The 20,087-nt window shown below is 38.9% G+C and overlaps 2 protein-coding genes across 14 annotated transcripts in view; both read left to right on the forward strand.

Moving 5' to 3' along the window:
- LOC148085274 (uncharacterized) overlaps nucleotides 1-20,087 on the forward strand; it is a 78,640-nt gene that overhangs the window by 39,529 nt on the left and 19,024 nt on the right. The gene's annotated exons all lie outside the window — the stretch shown is intronic.
- Nucleotides 9,639-19,649, forward strand: LOC148085276 (NLR family CARD domain-containing protein 3-like). Its single transcript, XM_087785543.1, has 8 exons — nucleotides 9,639-9,759; nucleotides 10,620-10,710; nucleotides 10,779-10,913; nucleotides 13,119-13,253; nucleotides 16,753-16,822; nucleotides 16,972-17,164; nucleotides 17,283-18,701; nucleotides 19,633-19,649. Exons 1-8 carry the CDS (start codon nucleotides 9,720-9,722, stop codon nucleotides 19,647-19,649), a joined length of 2,100 nt encoding a protein of 699 aa, XP_087641669.1. The 5' UTR covers nucleotides 9,639-9,719.

The following is a 20,087-nucleotide window of genomic DNA, read 5'->3' on the forward strand; positions in this document are numbered from 1 at the left end:
TTCCAACTAAATTCATGATCTAAAATTACTCCCAAGAACATCATCTCATATACTCTTTCAATTTTTACACCCTTTGTGTTCGTTCCTCACTTTTGGAAGTAAGTCAAGAAATAGAAATAATAACAATAATGCAAAAAGAAAAAGAAAACAATTCAGTTGTTCTGGGATGCAGCCCCAGCGTTTGCGATGCTCTCTTGAGCAGTTTACTCACGGTTGTAAGATTCAATTCTATCAAGGTTTCTTTTTGGTGATAAAACAATTTAACCGGTGAATATGATATGGATCATACTCCCTCCTTTCGCTGAACAATACCAATTGCGTCAGTGAAATCTTGATAACATTTTTAAAATCTATATTTTCAAAACCAACCAAGAGTTTATCACTTCTGGTGTAAATCTTAAAACAAGAAACATTGATCATAAATTCCCAAGTGTGTGTCAGAAAGATAGCACGACAAATGTCATCATTGAAAGAGTGCTCAAGTGAGCTACCAATGTGGTTCATGAGCTTCCAGACTTTGATCCAAGACAGTTCAGGATCGTGCACAGACATAGTTAGTTCTTCAAGTGAATTGAGCTGATCTTATGAGAAAAAAAAACTTCCAATGAGGGACATGTTCAAAAGGTTTTAGGAAATAGGCAAAAGCAGGGAAATTGCCGCTAAGTGGTTGTAATGTGGTGGAAAAGGTCACCGCTGGAAGTGAAACCAGTGAAACGTCGGTTGCAGGGGCCACAAGAAGCAGGGGCCACAGGACTTGGATATTTAATGCACAATAATTGATGTTCTACTGCTCTAGTCTATTCAATGCCATTTATTTTTTATCCCAATGTGTTTGTTTCTGAAAATGTCGACTAGAATTGGTTTCGTCCAAGACTTTTAGCGTGCTTCCTCCTCGAGGTATTTTTACGTTTCCATGAGCAGCAAGTAAACTTCACATAGGTCTCACACACAGTTTAAAACCTTTACACAGCAGACATGATTGTTGTCGTTTGTTCCCGTGCACCTGTGCAGAGCCTGTGCAGGCGGGAAGAGGTAAAGTATGAGCCGCCAGTTAGCAGTTTTTTTTTATCTGCTACAAACTCCAATTCACGGATATCGGCTGATTATGATCAGTGGCCGATTAATTGAACACAACTAGCACAGACTCAAGATTTGAAGCCTTTAAAGAGATAATTTAATGACTTTCATGTTGGTCAGTCCTCACTTACAGGACCCTGTAGACGTCATAAGCAATGTTCCTTCACTTGAGTTCACCTGAAAGCCAAGTTCTGTAATTTAGCCCAGACATCGTAGCGAAAGAACTTGAGAGTGAAGGAACTGACATTTGTGGGAGACATCCTGAGCAGTGAAGGCATCAGAGCGGATCCCAGAAGAATCAACAATAGAGAATATGACAAGTTCAAAATATAAAATAGAGGTTTAATGGCATGATTTACTTCATGAGAAAATTCTTATTAACTTATTGCTCAGAAGCAAAGACTGAAAAAAATGACTGAAAATAAAAGTTAATATTAAAGTTTAATGACAGGTTTATTCATTAAAAAAAGAAACAGACAGAAGATGTAATGTAAACAGCAAATGTTTGTCTGGCATCAATGATTGACAGATATGTTGTTTGTGACTCTGGACAGTAGAGGGCGTTAAGAGACTGAACAGAGAAGGACGTGTTTACCTGTATGGAATACCAGATATACACATTTATGTATGTATTTATTTCACAATAGCCATTTAAAGGTCTTTTCCCAATAATGGATCCAGCAACAGTGTTGATCGTGGACTTTAGACATGTTTAGAAGTAGATGTAGATTTAATAGATTAAATGTAAGAGTTTAGAAGTTGGTTCAGCTGAGAAGTTCATGTTTATACTGTACAGAAATTAAAATAATTTTCTTTAACCCAGAAGAAATGAGTTTAATAATCCACTGAGCTGCTGCCACCATCTTGAGGAAAAAACAGCTTGTTAGACGTTAATTTTGTATTTTTTCAATGTCAATCTACCATAAATGTAGAAATAAAGGTGCAGCAGTTTTTGCATGTGAGCTGCTGTGATGAGTGTTGATGCAGTTATTTTGTGTGTAAGTCAGGGTCAGAGATGCTGCAGAGGTTTATTCTTGTTGAGTGATCTGTTCCCATGTTTATTTTGGTTTATTGTGTTATGTTTTGTTTTGCCATGCACTGGATGTATGTATTGTTGAATGACGTCATTTTTCGTCAATTTACCGCACCGTGGACACTTTATGTTAAATAGGCGTGTACTCGCGTGACGTGTGTTGTTGCAAATGTGATTGTCACAGCTGCTGACGGGTGTGCTAACGGAGCTGTGACAAAGCTAGAATAAAAGGTACTAACAAAGAACGATAGTTTTCCCTTCCTCGCAATATTATGGAGCAAGACTCAAGACAAGCAACAGGTTATGGGCCCAGCCGCAACATTGGAGGAAGATGGCAAAGGTTAGTCTTTGACAGAGATGAAAACAATTACGAGTTGTGGGAAGTAAAGTTCCTCGGCCACCTGAGCCAAATGGGACTGAAAGACATCATACTGTCAGATGATCCCGACGAGGAAAGGAATGAAGAATGCTATGCAGAAATAATACAGTTCCTAGAAGACACAAGTTTGTCGCTCGTAATGAGAGAAGCTGCAGACGACGGCAGCAAGGCTCTCCGAATACTGAGCAGTCACTACGCCAGCCAAGGTAAACCCAGGATAATTGCATTATACACGGAGTTGACATCACTCAAGAAGGATCCAAAAGAGACGGTTACGGATTCTATCATCCGAGCTGAGAAAGCTGTGACGTCACTCCGAAATGCAAAAGAAGTTATAGGCGATGGACTAATAATCGCCATGATTTTGAAGGGCCTCCCAGAGACATACAAGCCATTTGCCATACATATTACACAGAGCAGTGACGACTTAACGTTTCAACAGTTCAAGAGCAAACTCCGAAGTTACGAGGAGATGGAGAAGTTTGACTCCAAGCCAAAATCAGACAACGTGATGAAAGTGGATGTATCATCGGTGATCTGCTATGGATGTGGACATCGCGGACATTTGGCCAGAGACTGTCGGCAAAAAACAGCATCGAAGTGGTGCAGTTACCACAGGAGCTCCACACACACCGACGAGACGTGCAGGAGGAGAACAAACAGAGATGGCGCAAAACAGACAGCGGAGAAGCAGCGATATGACGAGGACGAACAAACATTTGCTTTTACCGCGACTACAGCAACCATACGAAGGAATGGGCTGATGGTGGACTGTGGAGCTACGTCACACATCATAACGGACAAGGACAAGTTTACTCGCTTTGATGCGTCGTTTGACCCGGCCAAACACTACATGGAGCTTGCTGATGGAAGACGTAGGAACAGGGTGGCGCTCAAGCGAGGTGACGCAGAGGTGATGATACAGGACTCCAAGGGAAAGTGGGTCACAACCACACTGCAGAGAGCCTTATACATCCCAACGTACCCCCAGAGCATCTTCTCCGTGAAGGCAGCAACAGATAACGGAGCCAAATTGACATTTGCAGAGGGACAAAATGAACTTGTTGCTAAAGATGGTACATCTTTTCCTCTAGAGGAACACGAAAGATTGTTCTACTTGAAAACACACAAGGTTATCCGGGGGGAAACGTACAATGACAGGGTAAACTTAACCTGTGATGTCAAAACATGGCATACGATATTGGGCCATTGCAATGTAAATGATATATTGAAATTGCCTGATGTGGTGGTGGGCATGCAGATCACAGACAGAAACAGTAAAATAGACTGTAACACATGCACTGAAGGAAAACTTACAAATAACAGAAACAGAACGGCAGATGTGAAAGCTAGTCAGCCCCTTGAATTAGTACATACAGATTTAGAAGGTTTCATTGAACCAACCGGTCTAGACGGGCATAAATATGCAATTTCATTTACAGATGACTTTTCCGGGGCAATATCTGTTTACTTTCTTAAAAATAAGAGTGATGCAGCATTAGCAACTAAAAGGTTCTTGGCAGATTGTGCTCTGTATGGGACTGTAAAATGTATAAGATCGGACAATGGAACAGAATATACAGGGAATGCTTTCCAGTCACTTCTGAGAGACAAAGGCATTAGACATGAAACATTGTGTCCATATTCTCCCCATCAAAATGGTACAGCTGAGAGACAATGGAGAACTTTATTTGACATGGCCAGGTGTCAACTGTTGGAAAAAGGGTTACCTAAAAGATTGTGGCCTTATGCTGTACAAAATGCTGCTCACATTCGAAACAGGTGTTACAGTGACAGGACCAAAAACACTCCCTACTTCATGTTGACAGGAAAAAGGCCGGACCTATCCAAAATGTGGGTGTTTGGATCAGGATGCTATACATACAAACACAACAACAAGAAACTTGACTCCAGATGCGGAAAAGGCATATATGTTGGGCACAGTAAAAACAGCCCAGCATATTTGGTTTATGATCCAGACAAAGAACGAGTGTCAAATCATAGATTGGTGAAATTCATCACAAAGAAAAATGCGGAGCAACTAACACAAACAAATGAATCAGATTCTGATTATCAGGATTATGGAAAGGAACATCATAAAATTAAAGAGGGTCCAGAAATGGAGTTAAAGAATCAAAATGAAGAAAATTAAGGGGAAGAGAGTACGATGTCAGAACCGTCACACAGTGACAGCACTCGCTACCCAAGGAGAGAGAGAAGACCCCCGAAATACCTTAAAGATTATATAACAGATGAAAGAGATGAGGATTTAATAAATGTAAGCGTAGACTATTGTTACAGGACAGTATGTGGAGTCCCGCAAACTTTCGGTGAAGCACAGATGTCACCTGAGGCACCAAAATGGGAACATGCAATGAGGGAAGAGATTTGCTCACTCAAAGAAAATGATACATTTGAACTGTCACCTCTACCGGAAGGCAAAACTGCAGTTGGGGGAAAATGGGTTTATGCTCTTAAAGAATCTGCAGAAAAAGGAAACATTTTCAAAGCCAGATATGTAGCCAAGGGATACAGCCAAACAAAGGGAATAGATTATCAGGAAACCTTCGCTCCAACGGCCAATATCTCTTCAGTGCGTGCCCTTATGCAAATAGCGGTTCAAAATGAATACATTGTCCATCAAATGGATGTGAAAACGGCATACTTGCATGCTCCAATAGAAGAAGAGATTTACATAGAACAACCAGAAGGTTTTGAGGAGACTTCAGAGACAGGACAGAAGCTAATGTACAAATTAAAGAAGTCGCTCTATGGTCTTAAACAATCAGGGAGAAACTGGTTCCAACTTTTAAATGACCACCTCGAGCAAAATGACTTTATAAGAAATCTGTCTGACCATTGTGTATACAGAAAGCAGAGCGGGAATGTCACTATCATTGTAATCATCTGGGTGGATGATCTCATCATTGCTGCCAGCGATGATGAGTCATTAAACAAGTTCAAGGAAACCATGAAATGTAGATTTAAAATGAAAGATCTGGGGAAATTATTCTACTTTTTGGGTATACAATTTACACAAGATAGAAATGAAATCAAAATGCACCAGAAAAGCTACATCACAAAAATACTAGAAAGATTTGGGATTTCAGAGTGTAAACCAAGACGCACTCCAAGTGAACAAAAAGTAGAAAATGCCACGACTGAAAATGATGAAATTACAAATAACAAAGAATATAGAGAAATTGTTGGTAGCCTGATCTATGCCATGACTTGCACCAGACCAGACATAAGCTGGATTGTGAGCAAGCTGTCACGGACAGTAGCCAATCCAAAGGAAGAACACTTGACTGAAGCAAAGCATGTGTTAAGATACCTAAAGGGTACTTCTGATTTTGAGTTAAGTTTCAGGAAGAGTGAGGAGGATTTACATCTTATAGCATTCAGTGACTCAGACTGGGCATCTTCAACAGAAGATAGGCGGAGCACGACAGGATATTGCTTCAGCCTTACAGAACAAGGCCCAGCAATCTCCTGGAAAACCAGGAAACAACCCACAGTGGCTCTGTCCACTTGTGAAGCAGAGTATGTTGCTTTGGCTACCACTACTCAGGAAAGTAGGTATCTGACACAACTGTTAAGTGGCATGGATGGAAGATTGTACAGTTGCACAAAGATCTTTGGAGACAATCAAGGATCAATTGCACTGAGCAAACATCCAGTGAACAGACAAAGATCCAAACATATTGACGTGAAATATCACTTCCTTCGTGAAGCATTAAATGAAGGTAAAATAGACATTGTCTACTGTCCCTCAGAGGAGATGGCAGCAGACATTCTGACAAAACCAGCAGTGAGAACAAAAATAGAAAAATTCAAAAAATGGTTCTTCGGCAATTAAAAGAACAGATAGCGTAGATAGTTTGAGATGATGAGAGCAAGGGGGGGTGTTGAGTGATCTGCTCTCATGTTTATTTTGGTTTATTGTGTTATGTTTTGTTTTGCCATGCATGTCATTTTTCGTCAATTTACCGCACCGCGGACACTTTATGTTAAATAGGTGTGTACTCGCGTGACGTGTGTTGTTGCAAATGTGATTGTCACAGCTGCTGACGGGTGTGCTAACGGAGCTGTGACAAAGCTAGAATAAAAGGTACAAACAAAGAACGATAGTTTTCCCTTCCTCGCAATATTATGGAGCAAGACTCAAGACAAGCAACAATTCTCCTGTCAAGATTGTTTTGTATAAATCCAAACATTGCTGTAAATGTGTGTTATTTTAATTTAATATTTTACTATGTACTGACACCACAAACAATTCCTATGTTGTGTTTACAACACTGGCAATAAATGTTACTGATTCAGATTCTGAGAGTAAAGGTCGTGTCACAGCCAGTTGTTAAGGTCCAGGGGACAAGAACTTTGGACCGGTGCAGTCATAGATAAGTGTTTTTATGACGTCTATATAAATTAATAATCTACAGTAATTCAAGAAGGACAAACCAGGACAGTACAGAACAAACATCAGTCACAGCAATAACACCTGTCAGTTACCATGATTGTAAGAAACTCTGCTTTTTGATTGACTTGAAATAAGAGTCACTTTGGGTCAGTGGTGACAAAGTTAACCTCTGACCTCTAACCTCATCACTCTTCCATCTCTCACGTCTGTCTGACAGTTTATTTGATGGACTTTTGTCTTTCCTTGAACAATCAAAGATATTTCAGAGCTTTTCACAGATCAACGATGAGCGAGTCTGGTTCTGACCGGTCAAGTTCTTATGGTTACAATCTGCTGACTCTGAAGGTTCATCAATGACGACAAACCTTCTCGAATAAAATGATTATTTAATAAGTTTTAGATTCAAACGACTGTGTAAACCTCTTAATTCAAGTATAAATAAAAATGAAGAAAAAAAAAGGTTAACACATGAAGCTGAGCGAAAGTTCAATAAAATACTTCTCCATTCATTCTCTTCATCCCTCTAACTGTCAATAGGTTCTACACCCTGTCAGTAATGACAGTTTTCACACGAGCACTGGCCTCTGACTCCTTCAGCAACAACACAATCCATTACTCATTAGTTTTTATTACAGTATTTACAACCTGACGATGTTTAAAATGAAAGTAAAACGTTGTTTTTTAAGTGTTGGGCGACAGTTTTGCACAAGTGCACTTATTACAAAACACAACTTAATAATGGATTTAAAGAAACAAGAAACAATTTATTTAGACATTATTGTGACAATAAGTGATGTTTTGTTTCCAGTGTGTGTGTCAGTGTCGTTGTTGGTGTGTGTGTGGAGTCTCGTTAGATCAACAATTATGTGTTTACTTATAAAAGATGTGTTACTAACTAAACTAACCAGTGAATCCTTACAAACAAAACAATGACCTTCATATAATATATGTTATGACGTGCACAAGGTTTATGATGGTTTTAATCGCTGACACTACAGGTTCCTTCTAGTCATCTAGAATTATCTCATTTCCCCGAAATATTTTTGACAGAAAACCTCAATTAAAGTTATTTAAATCACCACAATTTAAAGTTTGAAAAGTGAATTTAACTTTTTACTTAAATAAAAATGTGTTGAAAACATTTTTTATACTTAAATTAATTTTAAAATTAATTAGACACAAGAAGGCGATCTATTAATTTATATGTAATAAATGTTGTAGAACAAATGTGTCCCTATGTCTTTGTTAATGATTCATTATAAGAGAAATGATGATGGTTTGATATTAAACATTATGAGTCGCATGTTGTTAAATTAATCATTAAATAATTTGCTCTTTCCACTTATAATCAAATAAATAATATACATAAACTCACCAGTCATGAACATCACTGCACGTCATTAAGTACTTAAATGTTATTATAAAGCTACTGGGTCAGTAAATAGTTTGTCATATCTTCCAGTCGCTTTTAAAATGTGTGTTTTGTAAAGGAATAAACTTGCACAAAATGGTTGTTGATCAGGATAAAACAACGATTACTTTAATTTATTGATTTTTGAATAAAGTTGTGTTTTGAACATGACGTCACATCCGGCCAAACATCGTCACTTCAAGTTTGTGAATACTATAATGAGATTCTCCATTAAAAATCCTGTTAATTGTGTTACGACCTTGTGAAGGACGTTCCCAAGGAGTCTGGCTCTGTTTGAGGTTTCTGCCTCAGATGATGTTTTTCTGGCCACTGTTGCTCTTGCGATTTGCTGGAACCTCTTGTCCTTATATTGATAATAATAATAATAATAATAACACGTAGATTTTCTATAGTTCTTTTCAAATTACACAAAGACGCTTTACATAAACCAAAAGTTAAGATTACACACACAGAGAACAAAAGACACAGCAAATCATCAATGCTGGGTTTTGAGGTGATTTTTGAAGGATGGTAGTTTATCAGAATTACAGAATTATCACTGTCGGTTGAATAACTCTAGTTAACTCATAATGATTACAAAGTTATTACCAATACAGAGCAAACGTACCACCACCAGTGTCGAGACCCCATCAAGGGGGGATTAAAAAATCTCAGATCTCTAACCCTTTATCATTCATCAAACTGTGGTGATGGGTCTAACTGACAGTTATTTTGCTACTTCACAACATTAAGACGTTTTTTTTAAACTTCAAGTTCCTCCTGGTTAAAAATATATAGTGAACTCAAGTTAGTTTATTCCAGGATGAGAGTCTCATCTTCCCCAGACGGGACTTTCAAAGTGGCTCCAGATCAGACTGTAGTTCTAGACGTGTATAAAAGCTTCAAACTTCTATATAAACTATATAACAAAAGTGAAGTTTAAATGACTAAACCTATAAAACACAACAATTATGAACAGGAGATAGAATAAGAGCTCATAGCAGATCAGTGTCATATATACCTGTGGTCCAAAGGTCAAAGGTCAAATGTACTTAGAGTTAACCAAATTGCACAAATATTAAGACTGAAATAAGCTACATCTGGTGAGAAAATGTGTGACAGACTCAGAGTAAACTTCATGAAAGTCACTCAAGTGTTTCAATTTTGTTAAACAGTGAAAACAACCAAAGTCTTCTCTGGTCCTTCAACATTTAATGATTTACTTTATGATCCTGGAGTTGAAAGATAATCATCTAATGTTAATCATTAAAGTCTTCTGAGTCACATGATCTCCACATACTTTTATTTCAGTCATGATCTTTGATACCAGCGTCAGAAGGAGTTGATCAGTGTCTTGTTCCATCAGTTCTGGTAAGAAGAAGCTGAATTCTGCTCCAACATGGACCTGAGTCCACAGAGAAGAAGAAAGCTGCAGACAGGTCAGTGACTCTCTGACTCTCACACAAGTCAGCAGTTGATGAAATGAAATGAATCGCAACGAGACGATCCATGTTGATGTTTTTAAACAACTGCAGCTTAATCTAGAAATGATGACACAGAAAATCTAAATCTCACCACATTTAAACACCTGTGTGTGTGTGTGTGTGTGTGTGTGTGTGTGTGTGTGTGTGTGTGTGTGTGTGTGTGTGTGTGTGTGTGTGTGTGTGTGTGTGTGTGTGTGTGTGTGTGTGTGTGTGTGTGTGTGTGTGTGTGTGTGTGTGTGTGTGTGTGTGTGCGTGCGTGCGTGCGTGCGTGTGTGTGTGTGTCTGCATTATGAAGACCTTTGGACTGGTGCAGACAGAGATTGACAGATAAGATTATTTTATGACAATTTAACAGTTTGACTTCATGATGAGGAACAAAAAAGTTCTTCACACTTGTTAGTTCTGCTGTTTCTGATGATAATACATTAACACACTAGATGGTATCAACAAACTCAATTCTATATTCAATGATATTTCTGATGGAAACTGTCGTTCAGATCAAGAAACTCTTCCTGAAAAGGAAAAATGTTATTCTCTGAGAAATTCTTCATCTTTTCTCTACTCACTGTGACATTTGAAAATAAAAATATTATTTACACAGTTGAACAGAAATATGTGTGTTTTCCTCTCATGTAAACAGGACACGAGTGTCAGTGGAGGAAGAAGTGAAGAGCTTCATTATTTCAACCATCAATCATTTGAAATGTTTGAAAGCATTTGTGTTAAAAAGTGAAATGAAAATATCTGTAAAATACAAATGTAACACAACAACGTTTGACCATTGACAAGGATCTCATGAGTGTGTTTGTGTGAAGGTGAAGACTCTGCTGAGACTCATGGTGAGGACAGAGACTCCTTTAAATACCCTCAGTGTGAGGAGCACGATGAACAGACCAGCACTCAGAGGTGAGACAAGGACCTGCAAGATTGTCCTCCATGTCTTCATTCTCACTCGATCTACTTCTGTGTTCAAGATCAAAGCAGCAGCAAGAACCTGCCGGACCTGGACCAAGATCTGGACCAGAACCCTGCTGTGTGTCTCTAAAGAGTGATGCTTCAATGTATATAGGGATCGACTTCAGAGGAAGTGAAGAGTCTCCAGGTGTGAGGTGAGAGTGAACAAGTGTGAGTCTACCAGGTTCAAACTGACACAATAAACCAGAGAACTTTACTTCACTCACAACACCAGCAGGGGGAGATAAAGACACAATTAAAAACCTCATCGTTATGGAACTATTTTTGTCTCACTAATATTTGTAACTGTTCAAAGGTAGATCTGCAAACATTCAATGGTTGCACCAGTGGCCCATACAGTGTGCTAGGGCACGTTTTTTATTTTCTAATCTTTTTTTTTTTTCTTTTTTTTTTAATTTATTCTTTTTCAGTTGAAAATAATAATCAAAAGTGTTGAGTCTGTATGTTTGAATTCTTCACACTGATAAACTATATTTGCATTGATTCACGTTTATTATTATAATACTGTTGAGGATTTATACACAAGAGCCTTCAGATGAAAGCGATTTCACCAGCCGCCACTGGGTTGCAAGAGTGTTGTGATATCCACAAATGTAAAATTAATATTAGTAACTTGTATTTTGGTATTTAAGAAACATTTTTATTTTTAAATATATCATAAATCCAAGTGATTTATATGTATGTTTTTACCTGTTGTTTTTTTGCCGTTATTCAATTATTTGTTTTTGTTCAGTGTTGAAACATTATTTATATATTTTTCCATCAGCCAACAACAACAGGCATCATTTTAATTAATAATTAAGGTTACAAAATAGGCCACCTCTCTTTTTTTTCTTTTTGTTTATCAATAATTTATATTCTCACATAATTGACACCAGGTAGTTTATTCTGAAGAATGTTCTACCTTAGAATTGTTAAGATTTGTTAGACTACTGTATTATTAACTATTACAGAGTAGAATGTTGTTAAGGCTGCAGCATTTGAAAGTGTTACTTGATGCATGTGTCTGGAACGTGTGGGTTAAAGAGATTTAATTTTACAGGAGTTAAATACTGTCTGGTCAACCATTTGTGTTGGAGCAATTTAGATGAAATTTGCTGTTTGTGTTTGGACTAAGGTACATGTGTTCATCCATTCATCCTCAGTGATGTGTTATTTCAGATCCAGCATATAGAAAGATCTTTTCAGATGATTAAACCAATTATGTATAAGTACGGATACATGTCCAGACATCCCTGCATGTTTTTGAATTATATTTTCTAATGTGGACAGAGGGTGAAGGTCTAATCTGTTGTTTTGTTTGGACCGAATGAAACTGTGTATAGCGCTATTTTATTTTCTATGTCACCCATCCTGACACCCACAATATCTTTTATTTTATGAATTGCCATAGTCTATGGTTCAATGGCGAGGGTGAATAAGAGTGGGGTCAGAGGGCAGCCCTGTCATGTACCATGACATGGGTTAAAAGGAGCCGATACTGAACTACTGGTTGAAGTTTCTGCCTGGGGATTTGAATAGAGAATATTTATCCATTTTAAAAAGTTACCTAAATAGTTATCTCCACTCGATTCTGTCAAAAGCTTTTTCAGCGCCTAAAGACACCATTGCATCATCAGATTTACCAGATGTTTCATAAATAATATTAAAAACTCTCCTAATATTGTGAAAGCCTTGCATTCACTTCACAAATCTGTTCTGATCAATGAATGATGCGAGTCAAGTGTGGTTCTAAAGATTTTACAAAGAATTTTCACATCATTATTAAGAAGGGAAATTGGTCTATAGGATCCACAACTAGTAGATGCTTTTACCAGGTTTTAATGAAAGAGTAATTATCGTAGTGTTTATCAAGATAATTGAGGGACTCCTGAAACAAATCTAAAAGGGGTGAAATCAACTTATCGTTAAATATTTTATACACTTCAATAGGGATTCCATCAGACCCAGGAGTTTTCCCACCTTTCAGGTTAGAAATTGTGTCAGAGATCTGATGAACTTGCAGGTCTTCGTTTAATGTGTCCTGCGAGTTCAAATCCAAGATATTCAAGTGAGTCGAGGAAGTCTTTTTTTAAATCTGGAGCCATGTTAGAATATTGGGACGAATATAAACATTTTGGTAAAAATTTAAAAAGCTGTCATTAATCTCTTTTGGATTGGAGGTTGTCACACCGTTATTCAACTGGATTGAGTTAATTGATCTTTCTGCTTGTGCTTGTTTAATTCAATGGTCATGTCTAAGTGTTAATAATGTAGTTAAGTTATTCAGATGTGAGACAAGGACCTGCAAGATTGTCCTCCATGTCTTCATTCTCACTCGATCTACTTCTGTGTTCAAGATCAAAGCAGCAGCAAAAACCTGCTGGACCTGGACCAAGATCTGGACCAGAACCCTGCTGTGTGTCTCTGAAGAGTGATACTTCAATGTATATAGGGATCGACTTCAGAGGAAGTGAAGAGTCTCCAGGTGTGAGGTGAGAGTGAACAAGTGTGAGTCTACCAGGTTCATACACACATTAAACCAGAGAACTTTACTTCATTCCTAACACCAGCAGGGGGAGACGAAGACACAATTAAAAAACTCATGGGTTACGGAGCTATTTTTGTCTCACTAATATTTGTAACTGTTCAGAGGGTGATCTGCAAACATTCAATGGTTGCACGTGTGTTGTGATATCCACAAATGTAAAATTAACATTTGTAACTTTCATTTTGTATTGACAACACATTTGTACTTGTAAATATATAATTTTAATGTACAAAACAAAAATACATTTGTAAAACTTCTAAAAATTCTGTGTGTGAAAGTACAAAGTGATTTATATTTACCTGTTGTTGTTTTTTATAGTGTTTTTTTTTTTCACTTATTCATTTTTGTTCAGAGTTGAAACATTATTTATATATTTTTGCCATTAGCCAACAACGAGAGGCATCATTTTAATTAATAATTAACATTACAAAATAGGCTTCCTCTCGATTTGTTTCTTTTTGTTTATCAATAATTTATATTCTCACATAATTGACACCAGGTATTTTATTCTGAAGAATGTTCTACCTTAGATTTGTTAAGATTTGTTAGACTACTGTATTATTAACTTACAGAGTAGAATGTTGTTGAGGCTTGTTAAGTGTCTTTCTGTAATTCCAAATTTGCATTAAAGTCAGTTAAAAGTGTGGAGTTAAAAACACTCGCCTCCAATTGTGCCACAACTTCACATAGCAGTGTCTTCTTTTTTGAGGTTGCAGACCCTAAACTTATGTGAGCCCATAATACCTCTCCTGGACAACTGGGTGAGCAAACCGAGCGCACCTCCACAAACTGAACCAAAGCCTGGCTTGTATACATGCATTTATCTGAAGCTTTTCACAAGAGAATTATCAGAAAATAATGATCTCCTCAACAACACTGAACACAAATAAATAAGTGAATGGATGGTAAGTTTGCTGCTGTAGCAACACTACAATAAAAAAAGAACAGTTATTAACATCAACACCGAGGCGGGGCTCAATCCCTGAACTCCTGCTTTAAAGCTGTTGGTTCTAGTCATGAGCCATTCGGGTAAACGATGCCATCAGGGCATGAACTTGAAAAAATATCCGGGGCTTCATAAACACAGACATTTCTTTCACGCTTCACTGCTACTGTAATGTTCTGTCATTACACGCACTACAAATCTAGCGTCTGATGGCTTGACTGTGATCGCGGAAGTGTCAATTTTTAATTGATGAAGATCAGACATTAGCTGCTTGTTAAATGTTTGGCAGAGTTGAATTTCAATTTATTTCATAGATTTTTCAAGTCTGTCTGGTTAGATTTATATTAATGGCTTGTAAATCTGATCTTAAAAAAACTCTAAATGCTCCCACCTCACTGAAGCAGATGTCTGATCTGTATTATTTTCAAAATAGATATCAATCTGTGTATCAACAAATCTTGTGAATTCTGGGTCTCTGAGCCAAGTTGCCTGCAGACGCAACCTTGGAGTTTGGTATGAAATATCTGGGAATTTAATGGAAAAAGAACTCGATGCATGGTCTGAAATAATTATAGTATCATACCAACACCTGGTGATCATATGTTGTAGATCTGCCTAAATTAAATAATAATACATTCTAGAGAATGTTTGATGGGTGCTAGAATAACAAAAGTACATTCTTTGACTGGGATGCAGGCTCCTCCAAATATCTATCAGGTTGAAGTCATTTGTTAATCGTAGAATTTCATTTCTTGTTCGAGCGTGTGAGGTTGCATTTCCAGAAGATTGGTCTAATTGAGGTTGAATAACACAAATAAAGTCACCCCCAACAATAAAATGTCCAGTCAGATTTGCCAGTGAAAGAAACACATTTCTAGAAAAAAAAAGGCAGGATAGGATTATCATTATTAGTCTAATGAACATAAACTAAATTAAATCTTTTAGAAAAAAAAATGTCACCTTGAATCATAACGTATCTGATATTGTACCAATGTGATGACTCCTCTCGCCTGAGAGCTGAAAGAAGCAGAGAAACCTCCCCAACCATCTTGTTCTCACCCTTTGTTCATCCTCCTGAGTTATATGCGCGTCTTGAAGAAAAAACAAACTCCACCGATGCGCGCCTGCAAGTCCAAAGAATTGCAAATGTTATTCATGTAGTTAGCATCCCCAAACCTAATAAATGTGAACAAATGTCAAAAATCAATCATCTGTCGGTTTCTGGTTACTGCCTTTCTTCTCCCGTACGATCTGCTCCGCTGACGTGACCGTGTCAAAGGTGTATCTCTTCCCAGAGAGTGTAACTGGATGAATAATTCCATAGTGTGGATGAGAGATTGAAAGAGACGCCAAGTCTTTCTTCACCTGGTCGAAAACATTATCTTAATGAGCTGACATGTCTGGGAAGAACAGGAAATTAAGGTTTTCGATGAGTATGGGACCCTCACAGGCTCGCTGCTTTCATGACTCGAACCTTATCCACGTAATTGAGAAACTTCATGACGACCGTCCTTGGTCGTCCCACTCCGCTCCGGTCCACAGCGCCGCCGATCCGGTCGCCCTCTCGATCACCATTTCCGAGAGTTTCTGGAAGCCATTTCTCCAAAAATGAGCACATATCCGCTCCCTCTCCCTTCTCCGGCAGAACCTTCAAACAGAGATTGGAACGTTGGCTGCGGTTCTCCATGTCATCCACTTTGAGAGTCAGGGCCTCGATAGCAGACTTCATGTTAGCATTCTCAGCTAGCAGTGATGCAACGTTGTCGTTAGCGCTGATTCTATTTTCCGCTTCAGTCACACGAGTCCTAACTTCGTTTAAATCTGTTTTCAAGCCTTGTATTTCACCAAGCTGTCCATCAAACCTCACACAAATTATTTTTTCTTCGACTTAATGGCGGACAACATAGAGTCGTTCACGACGTCGCCACCTGTAGTCGCTCCACGCTTGCTCTTCGTCGTACTGTATTTCGAGTTTGTTTGGTCGGTTTTGGTGCCATGTCGGCAGATAGTCTGTCAGGAGGCAAAATTAAAAAAGTTTTGAACATTAATTCAGAAGTTTTGGTGAAGCGGCTCCAAATTGGTCTACATAGCTTAGCACCATAACCAGAAGCAGCGTCAGATAGTTTTAATCCAGAAAAAAAAGATAAAACAAAATTTAGAGGTGGACATGTGCAGCAGTGTGAGGACATCTAGTGGTTCAGCTGGTGAATACCAGGAAAGAAAGAGATGAGAGTTGATCAGAGTTGTGTTTTCATCAGGATCCAGCAGGAGGAACCAGAATATTCTGGACTGTTCTGAGTCTTTCAATAATAAGACCAAGAAGACTCATTTTTATAAAATTCTATTTAAAATAAACAGTTTGGCTTGACAGTATTTAAGTTCTAATGGAGATGGTCCCGTATGTGGGTTTTTAAAGGAACTTTCTAGTTTACTTATGATCAGAACCTTCAACTCGACAAGAGTTTATTTACAGTCTGATTTCATCCCTTCTTTTCAGAGTGGACCATCAGAACTCAGATCTTCTATTTGGTCAGCAACATCCCTCACAACTGGAAACCATACGACTGGTATGTTTATGAGCCAGAGGAGGTCCTCATCCTAGAGGTTCCTTCTGTTCATCATCATTCAGCTGAATCCAAGTTAAAGTTTCTGGTCTTTGTCGTTCTTGAGATGATCCACTATCACTCTGACTTTCTTCTCTGTGATTCTGTTCCAGTCACTGGAGAGAAACTTCTACAACTATATGCAGAAGGAGCTGAAGAGAGTCTGGAGGTTTGTGAGTCCAGAGACTCCACAGACTGAGGAGGAAGATGAGAAGTGGAGAAGCATCAGAGAAGACTTCCTGAAGATCACAGTTCATCTCCTGAAGGACATGGAGCAGGAGGATCTGGCCGAGTGTCTGTGGAGCAGTAAGAACATGTGAACAAATATGATAAAGATGAAGAACACTTGCATCAGATCTGAAGATTTTACTCCATTTTCACCTTCTACAATCTTCTGACTCGTTTAACTTATGTCTTCATACAGGAGGTGTTGCAGAAGAGTGTGGAGGACAACTGAAGAGGAGCCTGCAGAAGAAGTTCCACAGTGTGTCTGAGGGGGTCGCTAAAGCAGGAAACTCTGCTCCTCTGAATGAGATCTTCACTGAGCTCTACATCACTGAGGGGGGCACAGACCAGGTCAACCAGGAGCACGAGGTCCAACAGATCGAAACAGCCACCAGGAACCAGACCAGACCAGAAACCACCATCAGACAAGAAGACCTCTTTAAAGCCTCACCTGACAGAGAACGACCAATCAGAACACTGCTGACGAAGGGTGTGGCTGGCATTGGGAAGACCCTCCTGACGCAGAAGGTCAATCTGGACTGGGCTGAAGACAAAGCCCACCAGAACTTCCATCTCATTTTTCCTTTCACCTTCAGAGAGCTGAACCTGTTGAAAGAGAAGAAGTTGAGTTTGATGGAACTTGTTCATCTTTTCTTTCCTGAAACCAGAGAATCCAGACTCAGCAGCTTTGAAGGACTCCAGGTTCTATTCATCTTTGATGGTCTGGACGAGTGTCGACTCCCTCTGGACTTCCTCAACAGTCGGCGCCTGATAGAAGCTACAGAGTCCACCTCAGTAGACGTCCTGCTAACAAACCTCATCAGGGGGAATCTTCTTCCCTCAGCTCGTCTCTGGATCACCACACGACCTGCAGCAGCCAATCAGATCCCTCCTGAGTGTGTGGACATGGTGACAGAGGTCAGAGGGTTCAATGACCTCCAGAAGGAGGAGTACTTCAGGAAGAGGTTCAGAGATGAGGAGCAGACCAGCAGCATCATGTCTCACATCAGGAGGTCACGAAGCATCTACATCATGTGTCACATCCCGCTCTTCTGCTGGATCACTGCCACAGTTCTGGACATGTTGAAGAGCACAGAGACAGGACAGCTGCCCAACACCCTGACTGAGATGTACATCTACTTCCTGGTGGTTCAGTTAAAAGTCAAGAAGCTGAAGTTCAACGGAGGATCTGGGACTGACACAGTTTGGGATCCTGAGAGCAGAAAGATGGTGGAGTCTCTGGGAAAACTGGCTTTTGAGCATCTGCAGAGAGGAAACTTGATCTTCTATGAGTCAGACCTCACAGTGTGTGACATCGACATCTCAGCAGCTTCAGTTTACTCAGGAGTGTTCACTCAGATCTTCAGAGAGGAGAGAGGACTGTACCAGGACAAGGTGTTCTGCTACATTCACCTGAGTGTCCAGGAGTTTCTGGCTGCTCTTCACGTCCACCAGACATTCATCAACTCTGGAGTCAACCTGCTGGAAAAACAAAAATTCAAACTTTCAAGATTGTTGAAAAAGAAAAGTCGAATAGAAAGGTTCTACCAGACAGCAATAGATGAAACCCTAAAAAGTCCAAATGGACACTTGGACTTGTTACTGCGTTTCCTTCTGGGTCTTTCTCTGCAGACCAGCCAGAGTCTCCTTCCGGGTTTGTTGACACAGACAGGAAGTAGCTCCTGGACCAATCACAACACAGCAGAGCTCATCAAGAGGAAGATAAGTAAGAATGTGTCTCCAGAGAGAATCATCAACCTGTTCCACTGTCTGAATGAAGTGAAGGACACTTCTCTGGTGAAGGAGGTCCAACAGCAGCTGAGATCAGCAGGTCTCTACACTGATCAAATGTCTTCTGCTCAGTGGTCGGCCCTGGCCTTCATCTTACTGTCCTCAGAGGAACATCTGGACGTGTTTGACCTGAAGAAATACTCTGCTTCAGAAGAGGTTCTTGAGAGGCTTCTGCCGGTGGTTCAAGCTGCAAACAAAGTTCTGTAAGTTGTTCAAACATTTCTGATGATATGAACTAAACATGAATGTTTGATTTACTCTTTGATGATTGTTGTGTTTGTCATCGTGTTTAACAAATAGATCCTAATTTAGACAAACCTTCCTCAAATATTTATAAAATATGTGATATTTTATGAATGTAACAAGTTCAGTCTTGTCAAATAGAGAATTTAAAAAGTAGAGATGTTATGTAGTTTATAAAAATATCATCTCAATAAATCATTGTAATGATAAACAAACAAGCGTCAACTTTAAATGAAAATGAATAATAATCAAAACAACATATTTCAGTTGAATGTGGTCAGAATGTGGGACTATCACAGCACTAACAACTGCTTCTGTCTCAATGTTTTCTTGGCTTGTTCCCTGAATGAACTTTTGTGTTTGTTCATCTTCAACTGAAGGACATGAAACACACAAACTTTGCTGAGTTCATCATTCTGCAGCTGTTGACCAATGAAATACTTGAAGACAGAAAGTCAACCACTGACACGCTTTTATTCTGTAACATTTGCTATTGGTTCATCCTACTTGGTCAGGGCCCTCTCATCCCTGATGCATTCAATTGATGTGAGACAGAGGATCAGTGATGAAAACATAGATTCTGAAAGACTCAGAGAAACACAACACAAATACATGGACATGTGTTTAAAGACTAAGAAGAGTTTTGATTCATGTTTTATGATCAGGAAAAAGGATGTCAGGTCAGCCTGGAATTGAACCCTCAACCTGTTGCCCACTGGTTCAGAAGACATTAGTAGAAACATGTGGCCTCATTAATTTATACTGCGTATACACAAATGAACGTGTACAAAACATTTATTAATAGAAAATAAACATGAAGTTAGCATGTGTGACCTTCACAGCAGCTCTGAGCCTGATTTCTACACAATCTTCATCTTAAATTCAAGTTTCTTGAATGAAACAAAACGACGAAGGTTACATCAATAAAAATGCAGCTTTATTTAACTTTACTGTTTCATACTAAAAATCA

The sequence above is a fragment of the Callionymus lyra genome, chromosome 2, assembly GCF_982586985.1.
Source record: "Callionymus lyra chromosome 2, fCalLyr1.hap1.1, whole genome shotgun sequence".
NCBI classification, from domain to species: Eukaryota; Metazoa; Chordata; class Actinopteri; order Syngnathiformes; family Callionymidae; genus Callionymus; species Callionymus lyra.

Coding starts and splice junctions, on each gene's coding strand:
- LOC148085276 (XM_087785543.1), top strand. CDS start 9,720: ATGGACCTGAGTCCACAGAGAAGAAGAAAGCTGCAGACAG. Junction 9,760..10,619: donor AAGAAGAAAGCTGCAGACAG/GTCAGTGACTCT, acceptor GTTTGTGTGAAG/GTGAAGACTCTGCTGAGACT. Junction 13,254..16,752: donor GAAGAGTCTCCAGGTGTGAG/GTGAGAGTGAAC, acceptor CCTTCTTTTCAG/AGTGGACCATCAGAACTCAG.